Raw genomic sequence first — 22,919 nt, forward strand, 5'->3', positions numbered from 1 at the left:
TACGGCAGAACTTTAAACGAGCAGAGTAAACGACAGCAAGCGGTCTTTCTAGCAGACCAGTGCGTTGTCTCAAGGACAAAGAAACCCTTTTCCACGGCTCAAAGAAAGAAGGCTTGCTATTCCGCAAATTGACAGTTTTCGGTGACGTCAGAGAAATCGTTGAGATAAACAAGCGGATTTCTCGAAAGTTGTTAATTGACAATATTCGATCTCCTACGGTGGAAAAAATAGTGTGTAATGGTTTTTTGACGTAAATTACGCCATAATTACACTAGACACAGTGGATAATCAGTGCATCTGATTATTAGCGTAAATCGGGAATTTGGATGCATGCCATAGAAAACATATCCCACCGTAATTTTATGATCATAGCAAAGGTTTTGGACATCCGCATAGCTTCCTTGTGATTTACCAGGTGCCGATCATTCGTTAGCAGCAAACAATATTTGAATTTCATGTAATTGTTTTCGCCGACGATTTCTATGACGCGCTCTCGTCAAATGTTTACACTCTAACGAGCTAGCCTAGTATATGTAAGCCGTGCCCTTTTCTATATAGCTGTTCCAATGAGTCTGGTAGGCGAAAATGCGCTGCCATATGACAGTCTGCATGAGGTGGAATATTTCCCAGACAGCTTGGGCTTACGGAAGCTGCTTTTATCCAATTCCATCACCTGAGAAATTCCGTCCGAAAACTATCTGAGAACGAGTATATGGCATTTTTCACAAACACAAAGAAGTGCTAAAAATGCAAATTGCTAAAAACCCATATTTTTATATTTTTTGATATTTCGTCGACGAAAACCTTAAGAGAAAAAAAATATTTTGAATGTGATTGCATGATGGAGAACTTATCAGTAACAAAGTTTTTCTAACAATAACTCCACACATATATTTAAATTCCATGCTAAATGACAGATAAAACTGTAATATTATTAAGAATACGATTCCAAATATCAATTCAAATCAAAATGTATTTAACCTAAATCTTGCAAAATGCGATAATTGTTGAGATATTTGGAATTTTAGTTAAAAAAAATGAATTCGTGAAATTATGCCCTTTTAAAAAGTTATTTGCATTTCTCCATCATAAACTATCAGTAGTCAAATGTTTATTGTTTAAACAGGAAAAGATTATTTCTAGTGTCTTTGAATCATGGAGAAGCTATCAATAAAACTTCCTAACAAAATCTTTAATATATTTTTATAATTCACACTGTTTGCAGTTAAAAGATACAATTTTCTTATACAATAAAATTCTAAATATCATTTCAAATAAAAATGCTCCCATCCAAAGCTTTCAAAAATGTAGTCATTTTCAAGATAGTTTTAATTTTATTTCAACAATTATTATTTTATTTTATTACGATCTTGCCATAAAATATTCTTTTTGACAACAAGGCGATATTCTAAACATTTAAAAACTACATAAATACTATAAAAATATGATTCTACTGTATATAGTTTAATCACCAGACAATATGGTTGAATCATATTTTGGTTATCAAGTAGCTTTCACATATGGTTTACAATATCGCCCTGATGTCAAAGTTACAGGAAATTTTATGAGCATTTAAAAAACCTATTGTTCTTAATGGAGAAACGCGAATCACTTATGAAAAGGTCGTAATAAAACAAAATAATTGTTTTCGTTGAAACAAAATTTAAAATATGTCGAAAACAACATTTTCGAAATTTTTGGTAGGAGTATTTTGATTTGAAATAGCATTTAGTATCATATACAGTAAGAAAATTGTATTTTTGGCTGAAAATAGTATGTATAATTCATAATATGTTAAAAATGGTAAGGAAAATTTATTGAAAACTTCTGCATGTTCAAAATACACTAAAAAACACTTAGGGAGAAATATAGCATAGTGCATCTCGCATTGGCTTGCTAAGCCGAACCAAATGTTTTGATTTCATTAGTTTTCATCAGCTTAAAATGAGCTCCTTTCTTGCGGGACGTCACTCTTAACAAGGGCAAGTAGTGTCAGTTTTTGGAGCCCGCGTCAATTCGACGATAGCTTAGTCCTGTCACTAAGTTAGTGTCGGATTCCGATGAGACAAAGTCGAAACGCAAATTCCATAAATAATTTAACTAAAAAAGCTTTTTTTTCACCTCGATTTACAATGATAAACATTGAATTATTGATAATTTGTGATGGTGAAATGCGAATAACTTATAAAAGGGCAAACAAAAACAAATATGTTGTAGAGTTGTGCAAACCAGCTTTTTTTAGTTCGAGGCTCCGAACCGTTCAGTTCATTTAAATGAACCGATTCTTTCGAACAGCTCTTCAGCTCGTTTAGTTTTAGCAAAGCTATAACATGCATCGGTTCATGTTTTCTCGCTCTTTCCAAACCGATGACCTGATCAGCTCTCATTTCGGTATCGAGTATTTTCTGTCCGCTCTTTCACGATTTTCATACATATTGTAAATGAATGAAAACCCTTCTGTGCCATTGAGTCCCGGCAAAAAGCCACGTCACAAAACTTGCTGGCATCGGCAGGTTTATAACACGCGACAAATTACAGTGGGAAAAGCATGTAGCGAATGCCGAAAAAAAATAGGGATGTCCTGGTATTCGTCCATGATTCAGCACAGTACACACGGATTCTTCGGCCACTATAATAATATTGATTACGTTTAACAAGTGAATTTTCATATAAAACGAATGAAAAAATACGCGGATCTCCCATATAAAATTTCAATCGTTTTGTGGCACGTGTTATATGGTCCAATACCCTGGTTCCACCTTTGACCAGGAATGGATAAAATTCCAACATCGCAAAAATAACTGCCACCCTAATGTGCACTGCACTATAAAAATCCAAACTAATCACCGTTAGTTTTCGGCTCCCAACTTCCGATGTCGTTAGTGTGGTATCGACAGTGTGGATTAGATCGATCGAGATGTCATTGATTGTTTGTGGCGAGTTTTCTCGGCGGTGTTGAGGACTTCAGGGGCGTCAAAATTAGACGTTATTCGTAATGTTGAGAAAAAGCGTATCGATGAATATAAAATTAAACAATTCAGTTCCACCATATTAGGAATGTACTGATAGGACTTAAATAGGAACTCTTTGTTGTCCGTAACAACATGAGACACTGTGCTGAAAGTGACAGTGTGAGAGTCAAGATCCCCGTGTATATTGAAGATAATGCGGTAGACGTACAACTATATGATCTGTTTCCGGATTAATTGGACACCGCCACTTGCAAATTTATATCACAATGTGGAGAAGTTTCGCTCCATTATGAAGATTAAATGGAATTTTTTTTCCAAACATTCTGAACTAGATACCAGTGATGAAAATGCACTTGAAACACCTTATTCCTTCTTTCATGCTTCTGTCACCTGGTTCAGCCTATTCTCAGACTACTATGTATACTTATGACAATCAGTCGCCCAGGTGTATTCAATCTATACACAAAGGAAACCCCAGCGCGACAGCACATAAGGCAAAAACATATTCAGCGATTTCGGCATTTTTAGTTTAATTACTAACTGTTGTCCAAACGTTTACCGCCAGCGTTATTGCAACAGCATCACCAATGAGAGAACAGGAAACGCGGAAGAGAGATTCATGATCGTAATTCGCAAACCGAAGACACTAATAACAGCAATTAACAATCTTCAAGACAGCAATAGTTATGAAAGTGTAGATAGAACTGACAATCAAGGAAGCGGATTAAAATAAACCATAGGCGAAACTGATTAGACTGACGCGTGTGACGTTGGATGGTTCAAAATTAAGTATTCAGATTGCAGATGAGATCTCAATCTCATTTATGACCTTAGATGGACTGAAGCAGCGCGATGCACTTTCAAATTTTATGTTCAATATTGCTCTTGAAGGAGCTATCAGGAGAACTGGCGTGCAAAGGAACGGAACTATCATCACAAGGTCGCATATGCTCCTTGGTTTTGCGGACGATATTGATGTAATTGGAATCGATCGTAGAGCAGTGGAAGAGGCCTTCGTGCCTTTTAAGAGGAAGACTGCGAGAATAGGTTTAGTCATCAACTAAGCCAAGACAAAGGTCGCAGGTAAATAGAGGCAGGTCCAGTGGTGTTGGTTCCGAGGAAGTGCTTGATGGTGACGTGTTTGAAGTTGTCGAAGAATTCGTTTATCTTGGTACACTTGTGACTTGTGACAACGATGTTTCCCGTGAGGTAAAAAGGCGTATTGCAGCTGCCAACAGGGCCTTTTACAGTCTACCGAACCAGCTGAGGTCCCGCAAGTGGCAAACGTCAACAAAAATTCGCCTTATACAAGACACCGATCTCTCCTATCGCTCTTTATGGCCACGAAGCGTGGACGTTGAGGGAGGCAGATAGGAGAGCATTCGGAGTCTTCCAGCGTAAAGTGCTGCGGACAGTAGTCGGCAGGATATGTGAAAATCGAGTGTGGCGCAGACACATGAATCATGAGTTGCACCAAGTATACAAAAATGCGGATAAAATAAAGCAGACTCCAATAGGCTGGATAAGTGATACGAATGCCGGAAGAAAGGATTGCAAAGAGCAGGGAGCCAGGAAGTGGACGCCGACTTCGTGGGAGGCCTCGAACACGTTGGCTATATATGCAGTGAAGGAGGCCCTGAAATCCCTGAACGTGCAGGGGAACTGGAAGGAAGCCGCCCAAGATCTACAAAGATGACGCAGTAGACAACAAGGTACTAGGTAGGTATATAAAAGCCACACGGTTTACGCATGCCGAACGCAAAGATATACAGCTCATTTAATGTGATCTTGAAAAGATTATCACAAGTTCAAATGGGAAATCCAACATACTTTCGAGTTTTTAAGTAGTAAAGCTAATGGTGCTCATTTCAACCACAATGAAGTTCATAATTAAACTAAGCAGGTTTCATGTTTCACGGATGGGCACAGTAGAAACATTTCAGAAGACATCCTAAGTAACTAATAACCATTAAAACGTAGCCTTATCTTTAGATCTGCATACAAAACAGTGTATAATGCTGGAATAATGCAAGAAATGGCGAAAGTATGCTATTACAGTGCAGGGATGGACAGCCGGTTTTCTGCATTACCACCGCTATTAACTTCTTCATGCCCATGTTGTTTATAAACGTTTTTCAACATCTATAACTTTTGATGTATGTGAGATTTGTTCACAAAAACAAGTAAGGCTAACAACTGTGACTATTATCTTTTATTTGAGCAACAACAGTTGTACGTGCACATGTTCGCCTGCACATCCCAACCTCATATACGTACACGATGTGCGTACACATAGGATCGTAGCACCGGTTTTCTCTTTCTCGTTCTCGTGTACGAACCAGGTGTACGTACACGGATGTTTGAACTAGAGTTTGTACATCGTTCGCTTGGGTTCGATGTTCGAGGCGAACCTGTACATCGGGATGAAGTACATTTGAGGTTGAACGCGTGCGCGAAATTTTGTACACAGGTACAAACTTGTCGATGTTCATGGGAAGTCTGCACGATATGAATCTAGGGGGGGGTCACTTGTGATGCACTTTTCAAAATGAACGAAATTAAATGCATTTCCGTCTAAATAGAAATTTAGAAATATTCTCTTCAAAACACTAGCTCTATATCCAACAAAACATCGAACGAAGAGCATAAGACGTTTGCTGAACAGACTTGTCTACGAGGATGTGCAAAGTTGACGCAAAAACCGGATTTTTTTGATTTGATGCACATTTGTTATACATTTCTAGAGTGATCAGCCACTAGATTTGAATATTCTTTTAAGAAAACTAGTAAATCTCGAACAGAGGTACCTTGCCCAGTCATTCACGGTAAGTGTGCTGCTTTTACTATCTAGGCTATATTGCATATATAATATGTAAGAGGAGATGCATGATGAATAAACCCAAAGCATTTAATTTCGATTATATTGGCTTTATATGTTCTTTTCAACAAACATCCGTGAAAATGTATGCGTTATATCACCTTTATATACGTACACCCAAAAAAATTCTCTGGAGCGCAAACGCGTCTGTTTTTGTCCGCTCTCAAACTGCGAGCGAAAAAATCCCAAATGGTTCGTTAGTGCTCAACTAAACTCATACTTGTTTTATACAATATCGACGTGTACATAGGTACAAATGGTTCCAATACGTGAAGGTCGATTACACGTGCCTAGATTATTTCGCGCGGAATTACCCATATTGAGTTCTCAAAAAAGTGAACTGAGAAACATTTTTAAAATGTTAGAAAATACACATTTTCTAGTTTTCGTAGTTTGCAATTCTACTGCTTTTTGAGCAGCTTTTTAGTATCTATCGACAATATTATGAAAACAAAAGTCGCAAGGATAGAACATGCTTCGCAAAACCCGTTTCAAACATATTAGAATATAAAAATCGGAAATAAATTTTAAGCATAAAAATCGGTAAAATTCGGCAAGGATGAACCTCCAGTATAAAATCGGTTAAAAATGATTAAATCGCTCGTAGGAGCATCCGTATATCTTGTTATTCAAGATTAAAAGCCGACTAACAAAAACTACTTTATAACAATCGGATATATTTTTCCGATTTTTTTACTGAAGGTTTTTTTATCCGACTCTTACAAAGGAAGGTCCCAGTTCGATTTTTATGCTTGAAGATTATATCCGATTTTTATATTCTAATATATTTGAAACGGATTTTACGAAGCACCTTCTGTCCTTGCGACTTTTAATTTCGGTCGCTCATATAATAATAAAATATTAGCAAAAAGTAATAAAGAAATATCTCATTTAAGTGTTAGGTGAACGTTGAAAGTAGAAAGTAAGGATACGTATTCGTGGAATTTGGAAACATGCGTGCACACTATCTTTAATGCAGATTGCAGGTTAATATTTTTTGAACTCAGTTTCGGAAAGCATCAATTAAACTGCACTGGATATCTCTTTTCTTGTACAAAACCAAAACCTTCGATTAAAAATACACACATCCTCAACCAACGGTCGCTTGCACCTTGCTACGCTCACCATAGTAGTATAGAGACACAGTAGTGAAGAGTACACTGATTAAAACTAAACTGTCCAATAATAGGGTAGTAAAACTAAACGAATAAGTGTAATAATAAATATAAAACCAACTTACGTTGAGCGCACCGCGAAAGTAAGGTTGAAATGAAATCGGCAACTAACCTTGCTTTTGGGGGCAAATGTGTATGTGTGTATGAATGTGTTCGGTTCTACTTGCTAAACTTCTTCTAACATTACTCAACGGATCCAATTTATTGCATCGGTTCATATCACTCATTCCATCCGAACACCCATCATAAATATTTGTTTCCAGGATATCATGTACCAAAATTGTTGAAAGTGTCTAAAATAGCTACCGGGGTGGGGGAGGTTCTAATTTACTAAAACACTCATATTATACAGAATAGTAAAAGAGGGCATTATACCTAGTTTCGGCTGTGGTATTTCATATTTGTGTTGACTTTTTGTTTAGTTAGAAAGGGTGAGGAGTTCGCTTTGTTTTCAATTGTAATTTTGCTGAAAGTTACCAAACATTAAGGAGAAAGAAACATCGTTTACATGTTCTAGTGGTGGTATGTGGCTACATCAGTTTGTTTGGGGGACAGGGGTGTGCAATGTTCACAGTAAATCACACAAGTGTAGGCATGCAGCTCGTATTGACGACTTAATATAAGACTACAGCTAATGATGATTATCGATTGCGATAGGTTAGCTACACAAATTACAGATAAAACTACAGCGCGTTATTGAACGACAAAATATTACACTACAGCAGTTTACTCATATCAATGCGATGCTCTCAACAATTGACACTGATAACAAACTGCCACATTTACATACATGTTAAGCGAATTGGTTTAATTCAATACTGTTAAAGAAAAGAGTTGCAATATCCATCTAAGCGCACGATTTTTCTCGAATGAGGCTATAGTTTAGTAAGGCTTGAGAGAAACACTGACAAAGTTGGACCTGTTTAGGGTTGCCCTTTATGCGGTCGTAACAAATAACTCAACGAACTGCCGGAATTTGTAAAAAAAAGGAAAAAATAAACATAAAATGTAAACACAAATGTAACTGGTACAAAGTTAGTCAAATCGAAGACAAAAACCTAAATGCATGAATATTTCCACACTTCTGCTCACAAACTAAAGAAAAAAAATTACTTCAAGCTCGAAGTTTTGAGCTGCTTTAATTAAAGCTGTACACATACGAGGCGACAGGACGTACGCCACAAAACATATTCACTATGGATTGTGTTCTAGCTTTTCCAACGCGGCAACAGGAACAGTGTTGCTTTGAATCTGTGGTCCTAGGTTCGAAGTGAAATTTAATATCATGTTCACACTACAGAGTTAAAACACGTTATAATAATTAGCAACAAGAAAAATGCCATCAAGATAGCGTTAAAACATGTTTTAACTCGTAGTGTGAACGTAGTGTAAGTTTCATTTTTAATCTAACGTAGTTTAAACTTCTTTGATTACATCGATAATTTATGAGCAGTAGAGTACTGTACTTTACATTAGTGTTAATAACAAAAGCTACAGGCGAATAGTTATAATCTACAACATACAGCCGAAAACGTGGGTAGTGACAATTGTGGAAGCTTCCAATGGGCGCCAACTAATTGATTAATGGTATAGTATTGTTTCGTGTACTCACCATAGAAAGTAACTAAGAAAAAAAATAAAAATAAAAACAAATCATACCGCATGAGGTTTACTATGGACAAATCTATTATTCGGACGCATTTTTTGTCTTTCTCATATAGTTTTTTCTCAAACATAAGATCCTAATAAACAAGCGAAATATTTCTTTCGAAACAATGTATAGCAAACTCAAGGACTGAATTGAAAATTAGTTATAAACATATTTCTTCTAATCACATAAATCACACTGAAAATTAGGAACTAGGAACAGTTTTATCATGTATTTTAAAACTTTTCCTTTAATATGAACAGTTTCACACAAAAAAAAATATTATTTGGCGAATTCTCTGACTTTAGCTTTGATCCCTTTCCTAAAGTTTTGGGCAGTGGTGTCATCGAATTTTTTCGACGCAGCATTCCAATATTTTGGTTTGGTCTTAGCTACTTTATCTTCCCTATTGAAGATACGCTTCATGATAGCCCAATATTGTTCAATAGGACGAAGTTGTGAACAATTTGGCGGATTGATCTTTCTCGAAAAAATCTATCTTATTCGCGTGTAACCATTTTACAGTGTTATAATGTGCTGATGCCAAATCAGGCAAAATAATGGTAGAATAGCGTGCAACGGAAGCATCCTTTTTTTTGCAAACACTCAATACGGTGGTAAATATCAACATTTATGGTTAATTTGGCGCAGAAAATTGATGGCTTCAAGTTACACGAACAGATTGTCTGCCACACGAGGACTTTTTGTCCAAATTTTTCCACCTGGATTGACTTCTCGAGGTCAGTGACATGAATGAACTTCGAATAAAATTAAAATATAATAAAATGCCCAGGAAGCGTCCTGGAATCATCTTCTCGATATTATTCAGTGTTTTTTCGTGATTTATTTTTAAATTTATGGTTAATGTAATACTAACCAGTTAAGAGGGTCTCCTCATCAGCTTCAAAAAATCGTTTTTTTTTGCTTCAATGGTTAGAATTATTATCAGAGAATATTCTTGCGGAATTTTAGAGTATAGCTCTCATTAACATCTCATGCCTATAATTTTCCTCCAATTTGTTTTTTTTTATCTTGCAAAAACTTGTATTTAAAGAGAGAGGGTTGAATGTATCAAATAGTCCTAACAGTCGAATGACCGATGCAATGAAACTACAGGAAATAGAATATCACATATGATAAAAAGTGGAGCCGTAAAATTGTCGTAAGCGGCGACCCCCTTCGTGCGCTCTGTTATTCGTAGCGCTTGTTGATCGATTTCAAAATATTAGTAAGGTTAGGTGACGATGACTATGTGACGCGGCTTTACTGCGTTATCGAGGCCAAACAACCAAAGTCACGTGTTTACTCATACACAGGGGTTGATTCCTTCTTTCAAACATGAGCAGTTCTTGGATTATGTGTTGAAATCGAAATTAATTTTAACATTTTGATTGAAGGATTGGGGACTATTTTTCCTTCTTTTGAAATCAAACTGTCTCGTGAACGTACCTACGATCGGTTCGGTTTACTCATCCAAATTATACTAACTACTTTTAAAATTAGTACGAATATGTTGATCTTTTATGCCACATGTTCTCTATACCGAACAACCGTTATGCCAAATCCGTATCAACTTTTGAATAGGGCTAATAAGGAACCCTATTCTCACAGTCACGTCACGTAGTGACTAGAAGAAAAATCCCTTCTAGTCACTAGGTGACGTGACTGTGAGAATAGGGCCCAAGATTTGTAAACAAACTTTTGTTTTGCTGATTTCTCTTAATTTGTTACAATTTCAACATAGAAGACATTTGAAATTCTACCAAGGGTAAAGATCTTGATTCATGTGTATCTTTCGTGAAATTCAACTCGACAGCGGAATAGTGAGCGAAATAAGTTTGCTTACAAAAATCTCATTAGCCCTTTTGAAGAATTGACATTGAAATGATCTTCAATGCAATGTGTTATATTCGCACGTAATTTTTGTTCCGTTAGCCGAAGCAAACAGTTTGGTATGTTCTGTTTTACAGCCAAAATATTAAAATCTACTCAAAAGTTTTTTTTTCTGAACATTTGCTTAGTGTTATAGAAAGAAGTAAATCGATCGAAAAAATATGCGCATTGAATATTAACGGCGTGAATTTATTCGATGTTGTGATTCAACATTGAATGGCGACGAAATCTTCGCCACAATTTTTTTGGTTCAGTTTTGAAAAAGGTTATTAAAATCGGTTGTCGGCACCCAAACATGGTCAGTTGTTGGAACCACATTTTTTGTGGCAAATTTTGAATTCTCTGTAACCCAATCAATATGAACATTTTTGGAACGATCTTGACGAGTACCAAGATGGCGACATCCGGTTTAGCGGAATTATCTATATCCCAATCAATATGGATATTTTCGACACGGTTTTTATGAGTCGATGCTAAAAATTGATGTCTGATGCCATTGTGAAATCAAAGATGGCGACATCTATTCTAAAAGCACCCAGATTAAAGGTTTTCAGATTTGTCTATAGTAAAAAATCCTTCATATCTATTATGACGGATTTTTTTTTATAGCTTCGACATGTTGGATTTTTGTATGGTGACGTATATCAATTTTGGATATGGAGACATCCTTCTATTACTTTAATATGATAACGCGCCAAAAAAAAGTCACCATTTTGAATTTTGAAGTCTCCGCCATCTTTGTTTTTAGAATGACGGCAAGCATCAATTTTTGAGCTCATCTTGAAACCCAAAATTACCCAAGTACTAGTATTAGTACTAGTATATGCAGTAAAGTAGCATTTAATTTGAATTTCAAATGCTTCTTGCAGCATATTAGCATTTTCATTCAAACTATTTAAAAACTTCTTATCATTAATCAGCATTTTGAAGAAAGAAAAGCCGTAAAACATATTTTCATGGCACAGCAATAATTGAGCGGTTTATTTTTTTAAAAAAGCACTTTCCATGCCTGTTGGTGACTTGGGTAACATATTGACTTTTAATAAATAATCTAATTCAACTATGTGTGGTATAAGTTGGTCACCCTGTAAATATGAATGCGATTCGCCAGTGCGTTTGTGGTGCGTTCTATGCGTACCATCTTTTCACATACACACATTAGGCTTCCGATGAGGGATGATGTTAAAAGTAAAGTAAATTTTATTTTCTTTGTGAATGTTGGTGATTTTTATTCATATTGTGCCAGTTTTTTTTTAATTTTGTTAAGGTGCCGACCTCATTTTTCTATATGGTATAAAATTATCATTTCATTAAATTGTCAGTACCATTTTTCGTATTGACGGAATAAATTGAATTGCTTCACTAGATATTAGCTAAGGTCTCTAGTTTTCCATTGGTATGATTATTTCCCTATATTATGCAATTGGAGAAATGTTATGAGCCAAAGACAAAAGGGTGCCGACAACCAACCACATACCCCTACAACTAGAATAAACGAGAACACATTTTGCCATAGCGATTGCCCTTTTTCCATTGATTTTATTTGAATGGTTTTTTTTTATTCTGATATTTAAATTATTTTGTTCCAGTATGCATATTTTAATGGTTGTTTTCCAACAATCAGATGTAAATCTTCTTACTAACTCGTCCGAGAAGGAATTTATCCGACGTCCAACTTTACTGGGATATGATTCACCAAGTTCTCCGTTTCCACAAAAAGCGCTAGAAAAATTTTAAGTTTAACTTATAAACTCCCTTTTCACCACAGAGGATGAATTTTTTTCATTTTCGTGGAAATAAAAGTGTCAAAATATAGGGGAATGTCTTCGGTTGTCGGCACACTTTTACCAAGATGGCCCATAGAACAGTTCTACCAGATGATCGACAGGCTCTCATCAGATCTAGTGGGCCAGAAACCGGTAGTTATAGCGGGAGACTTCAACGCTTGGGCAGTAGAGTGGGGCAGCCGCTGTACAAATAGCAGGGGCCAAGCGCTATTGGAGGCGCTTGCGAAACTCGATACTGTGCTAGCTAACAATGGCTCCGCTAGCACATTCCGTAGAAACGGGGTGGAGGCATGGATTGACGTAACATTTGCCAGCCCGGTCTGGTTCCAGGCATGGCATGGAGGGTAGACGAGGGCTACACCCATAGCGATCATTTAGCAATCCGCTTTAGGATCAACTATGGTGAGCAGCATCCCTGTCAGGTACGCGGGTGGAAATCCAATCACTTCGACATCGAAGCTTTCACCGCGGCCCCGGGACTGGAGGCCAACACCGACAGTCTAAGCGGGGATGCACTGGTAGCCGTTCTATCACGCGCTTGCGACGCCACTATGCCGAGAAAAACCCTGCCAAGAAACGGCAGATGCCCGGTATACTGGTGGAGTGCTGAGATTGCAGCTCTACGGTCAGCCTGCCTCAGAGCTAGACGTAGGATGCAAAGAGCTCGCACCGAGGATGCAAGAGAGAACCGCCGTGAAGTGTTTCGAGCTGCGAAATTGGCCCTTAACAAGGCCATTAAAAGCAGCAAGAGAGCGTGTTTCGACAACCTATGTGAGAGTGCCAACGCGAATCCGTGGGGTGACGCCTACAGGATTGTGATGGCCAAGACCAAAGGGGGCTCTTCATCCCCAGAACGGTCTCCGGACCGGTTGGAGACGATTATCGAAGTACTCTTCCCGTCTCGAGCCACAAGCCCCTGGCCACCTGCACTACGAGACAGTGCGGGCACGGCCGAAATGGTGGCTCCAGTGACGAATGAAGAACTACTCGCAGTGGCGAAATCCCTAGCAATGAACAACGCTCCAGGGCCGGATGGAGTTCCAAACAGCGCTCTCAAGGCAGCGATCATAGCAAACCCGAACATGTTCAGGCTAGCTATGCAGAGATTCCTTGATGAGTGCCGTTTCCCCGATAGATGGAAAAGGCAGAAATTGGTGCTGTTGCCGAAGCCCGGGAAGCCGCCAGGCGACCCATCGGTGTACAGACCAATCTGTCTGATCGACACGACTGGCAAATTGCTTGAGAGGATTATCCTCAACAGGCTAACCCCGTACGCAGAAGGTACGGACGGCTTATCAAGCAACCAGTTTGGCTTTCAGAAGGGTAAGTCCACAGTGGACGCTCTCAACTCAGTGATAAAGATTGCCAAGATAGCGATCCAACGAAAAAGGCGAGGCATTCGACACTGTGCGTTAGTGACACTTGACGTGAAGAACGCATTCAACAGCGCAAGCTGGGATGCCATCGCGCTCTCGTTACACCGGCTTAGCCTACCGGTGGGTCTGTACCGGATCCTGGAAAGTTACTTCCAGAACCGCGTACTGCTATACGAGACCGATGCCGGTCAGAAAAGGGTTCCGATTACCGCCGGAGTCCCGCAGGGCTCGATCCTAGGCCCGGTGCTATGGCACCTCATGTATGACGGGGTTCTGAGACTGAAGTTCCCTCCTGAGGTCAAGACCGTCGGCTTTGCCGACGACGTAACCTTGGAGGTCTACGGGGAGTCAATCCCTGAGGTAGAACTAACCGCAGAACACGCGATCAACACGGTGGAGGAATGGATGAGCGCGAGAGGCCTGGAGCTCGCTTATCATAAGACGGAGGTAGTTATCGTCAACAACCGCAAGTCGGCACAACATGCAGTTATCCATGTGGGAGAAGTCGCGATCACTTCACAGCGAATTCTGAAGTCTCTCGGAGTCATTATAGACGACAAGCTGACCTTCGCCAGCCATGTCGACTATACATGCAAGAGAGCGTCGACTGCTGTTGCGGCTCTATCGAGAATGATGTCCAACAGCTCAAAGGTGTGCGCCAGTAGACGTAGGTTACTGGCACGCGTTGCCGTAACTATCCTCAGGTACGGCGGCCCGTCATGGTCAAGAGCACTGAGGGTAACCAGTTACCTACAGAAACTGGAGAGCACCTACCGCGTGATGTGCCTCAGAGTGATATCTGCCTACCGCACGGTATCACACGATGCATCCTGCGTGATAGCGAGCATGATGCCAGTCGGGCTGGTCATTCGGGAAGATGAGGAGTGTTTCGAGCTACGTGGAAATAGAGGAGCCCGCGAGCGCACCAGGGTGACCTCGGTCGCCAGATGGCAGCGTGAGTGGGACAACTCCTCGAAAGGTAGGTGGACCCACCGGCTGATACCTAGCATATCAAGCTGGGTGGGAAGACCCCATGGGGAAGTTCACTTCCACCTGACACAATTCCTGTCAGGCCATGGCTGTTTCCGACAGTACCTCCACAGGTTCGGGCACGCGGAGGTCCCAGCCTGCCCGGGCTGCCCAGGTGTAGACGAAACTTCCGAACACATACTGTTCGTATGTCATCGGTTCGACGTTGAAAGAAGAGCAATGCTTGACGTCTGTGGCTGGGACACAACCCCTGATACCCTTATTCAGCGGATGTGTCAATCGGTGGAGAAGTGGAACGCAGTCTCGGCTGCTACCACCCAGATTGCCTGTAGGCTACAGGTAATCTGGCGAACCGAGCAACAGACGACGGGCACGGTTAACTAGTGATTGGTTAGTTGGAGCGAAAAAGGTCAAGCACAAAAAGGGAGTGAATGGTCTGTTCATGCTAAGGCAGGTTTGGCGCAGCGACTGGCAACCGCGTAAGGGGTAAACCCAGCCACCCCGAAGCAAGACAGAAGAGTGAGTGTATAGGCGTAAAAGTGGACTGCCTCATGCCAAGACGGGAGGGTCGTAGCGTAGTATGTTGGGACTTAGCTATCGATGTCTCATGGCGTCGCAGAGGAGTGAAAGGGTGAACATCCAAGTCAGTCTCACACGGCATGTTAAGAGTGAGCACAAAAGTCAGCCTCACATGGTATGGTAGAGGCGAGCACAAAAGTAAGCCTAGCAAGGAATGAGTAAGGTGAGCACACAAGTCAGCCTCGCAAGGAACGAGAAAGGTGAGCACAAAAGTCAGCCTCATGTGGAGTGTTTGAGAGTGAATCAAGGTGCGATAGAGAGAGCACCCAAGTAAGCCTCATACAGGACGTATGAACGAGTGAGTGAGAGTGAATGAGTACATTAAGTACAGCCATCCCCCCAGAAGTAATACCGAGAGGTAGTTCCTGGGAGGAATGATGGCGGAGCCCAATGGAGTTTAGTCGGTATTAAGGTTGCACAGAGAATGCGCAAAATTCGCAAACGAAAGAAGCAGTTTTTTTCCACACCGTATGTCAGATCTTCATAAAAATCAATCAGCGTATGTAGAATTTTTTATTTTTTATTATAATTCGTTTATTTGACACGGCTCATAGCGGTAGCTTAACGGAGCCGTGGATCTTTTATATGTTTACAAATGTAAAAATAAAAATATAAACAAATATTATAATATTGGATCTCACGCGCGCAACTTTTTATTGCTAACGGAGACCTTCTTTCGCGGGGCTTGCTGGCAATCTGCATCTGGGGGGTCGTTTAATTCTTGTTTTTCACGTCCAGGTCGAAGCCGGCTTGGTATTCGCGATCAGATGTTTTTCCCTGTTTCTTGCACTTATTGTGGACCAACGTAAATCCGTCACTGTTATTGTTATCCTTGCCAATGTTGCTTACAGTTGATTTTGCAGTACTGGATGCTTCTTTTGTGGTTGTCATTATGGTCTGTGTAACTGCTCCCACAAATTTGGCCACCGTTTGTGGTTCAGGCATTGGTATTGAAAACTCTGTTTTGGGTTGGTTTGCCGTAGATGAGTTGGCAATCGGTTGAGATGCGTCTTCCTCTGCATCTTCCGCGCAAGGTTGTCCATGATGAGCTGTCTGATTACAATACTTGCACGTAGGAATTTGCCCCTCATGGGTGCATAGCGTAGTTTGCATAATTGTAGTTCCGTGAGTTTTGAGTTTTATTGTCAAGTAGGAGGGTATAGGCTTTTCAACCCGCATCCTCACTACAAAAACGCCGTTAGGAGTACCCGGGAAGAAGTTTCTCCAAGTATCAGGTGTAACGGATTCTACTTCTCCGTATTGCGACATGCATTTTGCAATTGGCTCAGAAGGGGTACGAGGTGATAGGTCATATAACCTTACATCTATGTAATCATTCTCAATATATACGGGAATCTTAATTCCAACGTTGTCACTTTCAACCACGTGTTTTAAGTTGTTCTTCAAAACGAAACGCTCGGCTTGTGCTAACGTGTTGAATGATATTAACACTGCACTGCGAAGATGATGATACTGAAGGTACAACACTTCCGTAAGTCCTAGTTGCATTTTTACCTTCAGAAGGTATTCCACTTCACTAAAACTCGGTCGTTTTAAACAAAATTTAAAGCCAACGACCGCAACGTTGGGCCGAAGTAGAGCTTTTTCGTCAACTTTACTCATGATGACAAGAATAATCCGATGTTTCCTTTGTTCTCGAGGCAATGCACACTAGATCGAGAGGCCTGTTGTTCACTTGGCTCGATTGTACGTCTGACTGCGGCTGAAGTAGAAAGTAGACTGCGCGTATGCAGAATGTTGTTACAGTACTGCTGATTGATTTTTATGAAGATCTGACATACGGTGTGGAAAAAACTGCTTTTTTCGTTTGCGAATTTTGCGCATTCTCTGTGCAACCTTAATGGCAGCGTCACCATTCGAGCCCGACACGCCCCCAGTGCACCCCGTGCGGTAGCTTGGACCCTACCAATAGCACGTGTACTGGGCTAGGACGTAAAGGTCTTCTCCATTGTAAAAAAACACGACAATTGCTAGACCAATAGAGAAGTTATGACATACCAATCAAAGTTAAACCACCTTCAAAGGATGATGCCTGGTGCACACATAGTTTGTTATACCGGGAGTTCTTTGTTGGAGGGCAGAGTACCGGTGCCTATTGTCGTGAAATGAGATTAGACCAATATAATTCGCTTGGTAGATACTGTATCGTATTCCAAGCAAAAATTTTCGCAATTCTGTGTGGCGTACAGTCGTCCCTTCAATAGGGATTTTTTTTTGCAAAAGAATACATTTTTGCTCTGACAGTTGGGCTACCCTGAAAGCACTTAGCTCAGCAGATTCGAGATCGAAATTAGTAATCGCATGTCGTACTCAAATCGAAGAACTTAGCATTTCAAATTCTGTTTACCTTCTATGGGTACCCGGTCATTCTGGTATTATCGCAAAGGACGATTTAGCTAGACCTGGCGCTGCGACTGACTTCGTTGGACCAGAACCAGTTCTACTTCTACCAATGTCGATAAGCTGGATAAGGCATAAGATTTGCTCTTGGGCTGCATCCGAACATGCCAACCAATGGGGTAGCTTGCAAACTTGCGTTGAAACTAAATCTTTTCTGTCGGATGTGAGTGCGAAAATGTCAAAGAATTTTGTTGTATTTTTCCAAGCACAATTGCAGTATTCTAATCAGAGCACAGACTGGACATTGTAAACTAAATTATTACATGGGTACTATTCAGCGTGCTAAGCATTATTCGTGTGGTCTTTGTGAATCCGATTACGGAACTACATATCATTTAGCGATTTAGCGAGAGTTCCGGATTTTGCAAGATTTTGTAGGTCTTTATTAGTAGGGTTACTGTGCCCTAATTCATCTTAGCACCTCTGTTCATCCCACCCATTTGAACACATTAGTTAGAGCGGTGTCTGCTATCTCTATTCAACGCATCAGCTCAAATGGTAGGATGAATAAGGGTGTGTTGTACTCGACTTTTCGCTTCAATCTAACGACAGTATTTTATATTTTTCAAGCCAGATTTTTTATTGATCGTCTTCTTAAGAACAAAGCAAAGATGTTGATACCTATTTAAGCGCAATCTAATCAGTTTAAGCCGATTTATCAGCGAAATAGTGTGACATCGTGACTAATGAGATGAATAAGGGCACGTCTACCCTAGTATAATTTTGGAATAGATTGAAGAAATTGGGTAATATAGTTCAAAATTGGAAGTGCATTAAAATGAATCGATATTGAAAGACTGATCTCGCAGAAAAATGGGCTGAATTGTGGAGGATGTGAAAACATAAAGAATGATTTGGCGGGTGAAATTGAAGAAACAAACAAAAAACATTCACGGGGACTGCCAGTTCCAAACCAGCTCTTGCATGCATTCAAAAAAAAACTTGTATTCGAAAACAATTGTAAATTTACACACATATTTAAAGATTTTAACAAAAGTTAGCATTTTTATAGGAGCTAGCGTAAAAAAGATCTATCTGTATTAATTATATTTTGTCAACCAACTTAACATGTATATACTTTTAAGCATTGGAGCAGGTGGTAACTATTAATTTTAAAATTGCTTTATACTTTCACTATCACTGTTGTAGTAAGTAGGTATACATTATAATGAAAAATAATCATACCTCGGATTTATAATAAGAGCAACCGTATCAGCACTCGCACGGATTGTCTTATTGAATATTTTCTCTCGGTAAACATATGTACAAAACGGTATGAGATGGAAATCCTCAACACATGCAACAAATGCTAGGAAATGAGTAAATGCTGTACCTTGCTTTTGTATAACGTCATTATGCCAAAGTGATGTAGCCGTCTTGAGATTAGTTTTCTGTCAAACATATGTCAAACTTACAATGCAGAAGGAATTCAGCCAGCAAAGGCTTTATATAGTTTCCATCAAGGAATACAATAAAACAGTGTTCTCTCTTCAACTGTTGAAGCACTTACAACTAGGACCAACTAGCGAAAAGTACGTGAATGTCAAAAATCTAGAAAAAAGTTCGAACGAAACAAAAAAACACACGCACAAACTTAAAGAACAAGTAAAACACGGTGTTAGGGTAAAACAAACTTGTCACTTGTACTTGAATACGGAACTAGATATCAAGATATTCACTCACATGACGGCGACAAATCGGAGTCGGTTCGGTTTTTCAGTTTGCGCTGTTTCCGATTGGATGATTCAAAATTTAAATTGGAAAACACAATCTGGCCGATACAGCAGTAGTGCGGTGGTGGCAGGTTTGGTGCATGCGTTCGTTTTGCTTTTTTTGTTTTGGGTTTATGAATTTTGCATTGTACAATGAAGCGGAAACGTATCTTCTATTGCTTCAATCATCGTTACAGATTGGCGAGAAAAGGCGGAAGATTTACTCAAATGAAGCCTAAGGAGTAAGAAAAGAGTAAATGAATAATAGTGTAATAAAGTTAGCTTATTTCGATTTGGTTTCCATCCTTTCGAGAAACAACCGTTTCCAAACGTTATAAAATAAATAAGCTAAACTTCGAAAAACTGTCAGTAAATTTTGTCCAGCGCCAGCCAGAACAGCTGCTTAAAAATCACATCAGCATTGTATAACTACTGTAAACAAAGTAAAATTTTTTGGTGCTGTTGCATCATCAATCAACAAACTCCACAATTCGCAGTGTATACAACTTGCGTGCAAGTTTCTTTTTATAATTCGTTACAGGGAGCGACATGTAACTAAGTCTGCTCTGATGTAATAAACCCTTGACAAAATTATGCGTATACATATATAAATAATTAATTTTCAATAGAACGACCCGAAATGCAGTCCAAGATTGACTAAATAATATTACCCAAATGAAGGATATTTCGTTATAACAATCTCGAAGTGCTGAAATCGCCCCACATCAAAATTTCAAGTGTAGTGATTCATATTTCTGACGACTTATTTAAAAAAAATCAAATCACCTTAAACTACAGCTACAAGTTAAGCATATGTCCTGTCCCTATCCTTAAAAGATATTGAAATATTTTCTATCACATTAATCATATGCTAAAATAGCACGTGGATCCTGATATGTGCGACAATGATTTAGACGCTCCAAACCATGCTTCCTCATGTACTTGCGTTCATTACTAGTGTAACTTTTTCAATCATTCTCCTTTGTTGTTTCATTTCTACAAATCCCTCCCAGTCAGACATTCAACAGCATTCGGCTTTCCCGTGCTTTTCTGCCGACGAGACCAATGTTTTAGATGGAATCTAGCCCACTTATTCAAATGGTCCTATGTGCAAATCAGAGCTTCCGTTATCTCGATCCTTCCTACGTATCCTCCTTGACTGTGCACAATTGGTCTGCTAGTCGAAATTAAACTCTTTCGATAAATACTGAGAAATTATTGGTAAAATGGAGCCGTAATAATCGAACGAGAACGAAAACAAAGAGTGGTTCTCATTCGCGCATAGGACACATAAATAAGTTTGCTTACTAACTCAACTATCCTCGCTAAACTGTTTGCAATTCTACAGCAAACCCTGTTCTTTCGGATCTGGCAATGACAAACAAAGCAGGACAAAGATGGACACATTTAGGCGAGGGGATCGGTCATTCGAATGGTAACAACGAAAGAAAAGACGGTGGTCGGATTTGGTTTGTTTTGAGCGACAAACTACATGTGTATTCGATCTGTTTTTTGTTATGCTTGTTTAATACAATGAGATATTGGATACAACAATCAGTGGAAAGCTGTCGGGTGACACTGAGAGCAAGTAAAAAAAACAACAACATAATAAACATATGAGAAGCAGTTAATGACCATCAAACGTGCTGCGATGACTCACTTCTAAGCGAGAAACAAATATTGATTTTTTTACAGCTGTCCTTACATCACTATGGCATAATGCAGTTCAAACGGAAATTATGAAACCGATAATGGAGTTAGTTGTGGGACAATACTTTGCCAGATCGTGTTAAAAATTTACATTGAAAAGTGACACAGTCTCACAAACGAACAAACCGCGAAAAGTGTGCTACGTGTATTGCGTATTTGCTTGTAAAGTGTGCTACGTTAAAAAACGTATTACTGTATTCTACGATGTACAATGCGGATACTACTACACACACACAGATGGGTTGTGTTATGGGTGGGATCAAATGGCCGTATTCTGGCAAGTGCCTACTGGTTGAACTTGCACGTCTGGCGCGTTCATTGGTCTATATTACAAATCCTACTTGTATATGATTATATTTTCATGTCTTTTTATGTTACGGTACACTTTAAGAGAGGAATATGTGGAAATAAACAATAGATGTAAAATATTTTAATAACTTGTAGTATAATCTAGAGAATGTGCGTTTTTTTTTTCTGTAGTCGAGCTCCATTCGCGCGTGGATTTTTTTTGTGTGTAGGCGTAAGGTGTAATCTATCTTCGATAGTATTGGTTGTACCTACCTGGACCGATACCCATTTGTGGAGGACCAGGACGGAGCATGTTTCCGCCTATCAACGCTGCTCCTGGAGGACCAATAGCTAGCCCCTGTCGCATCATCGGTGGCATGAGCTGCATCTGGTGATTTAGTGAAACTGGTACCTAAAACAGAAAAACGAAAATATCAAATCATTGACTAACTAAAACACGCCCTAAATTAGTATCTGCTAGTCTGCAATATTACTCAAGCTTAGTGTTGATTTGTCTGACTGAAACACAACAACTGTTAACACACATTCTACTAAATAGAAGTTAAGATCTTTAGTTTTACTACTACCCTAACTACTACATACACTAAAACTGACCATTCCCATTGGTACGCCGGATCGGGATGCTGCAGCGGAAGCGGCTGCTGCATTCGCTGCCTGAAACCGTTGGATCATGGCAGCCCGATTCAGTTCCTCGATCTGCTTCTGGTGGTGGTTTGCGGCGGCAGCTTGAGCGTGCGCTATCACGGCTGCTTGCTGAGAAGATGAGGGAAGAAAGAGAATAGATTTTTCCGGTTGGCGATTCATACTGGTAGGTTACGACAATAATGGCCATATTAAAATTAAACTGGGTAAATGTCACTGGTAATCAAGATTTATAAGAACGAAGTGATTTTTAAACTTATTAGAACGAAGTGATTTTATCTTAAAAACTATTTTCAGTAAAATATTTAGACAAAAAAACACAAAAATGCTGCAAATTAAATGTGTTCGTTCCGTAATTAAAAAATGGATTTCGAACCCACTTATAGCCTGCGCTGATTGCTTCCTACGATTTGACCGACAAGCGAGCATATTGTTGCGTTGTTCGCACCGCCCCATGGATGACTATGAACAGCATTTCGGTATTTTTTGGTTCGTTTTTTATGCTTTGATCGCTCCGATTGTTTTTATTATTCGACGTATTTTATAATGGTTCAATTGTTATGTTTCGCACTAATTACAAAGAACTCAAATTATTTTTTTTTGCAAGCTAGTTCGTTTTCACAGTTTTATAGCATCGAAAATGGGACAGAAAATGGGTGAATATTACGAAGTTGATAAGTGGATTATCTTCTTGCACTACACCTGGGTTAGAATCCCAACCCAGCGAATGACGACACAGCATAAATGATCCTAAGGATTGAAAAACTCTACAAGGAAAACAAAACATAGTACACAAAATTTGCTTATGATCAGTAGAGTATTTCATC

General features: G+C 39.4%; 1 protein-coding gene across 3 annotated transcripts in view; it reads right to left on the reverse strand.

Annotated features, from left to right (window-relative positions):
- Positions 1-22,919, reverse strand: part of LOC131678976 (BUB3-interacting and GLEBS motif-containing protein ZNF207-like) — a 42,343-nt gene that overhangs the window by 1,715 nt on the left and 17,709 nt on the right. Inside the window, exons 5-7 of one of the 3 annotated variants that reach the window (XR_009303777.1) lie at positions 22,045-22,203; positions 21,703-21,841; positions 19,403-19,666 (exon numbers count right to left, since the gene is read on the reverse strand). Coding sequence is in view for 2 of the 3 variants with exons in the window: in XM_058959474.1 (XP_058815457.1) it covers positions 21,703-21,841; positions 22,045-22,203 (298 nt within the window). In the remaining variant the exon portion in view is untranslated. The remainder of the gene's footprint in view (positions 1-19,402; positions 19,667-21,702; positions 21,842-22,044; positions 22,204-22,919) is intronic. The other 2 variants (XM_058959474.1, XM_058959475.1) reach the window with 2 other exon arrangements.

This window comes from Topomyia yanbarensis, chromosome 2, assembly GCF_030247195.1.
Source record: "Topomyia yanbarensis strain Yona2022 chromosome 2, ASM3024719v1, whole genome shotgun sequence".
NCBI lineage: Eukaryota > Metazoa > Arthropoda > Insecta > Diptera > Culicidae > Topomyia > Topomyia yanbarensis.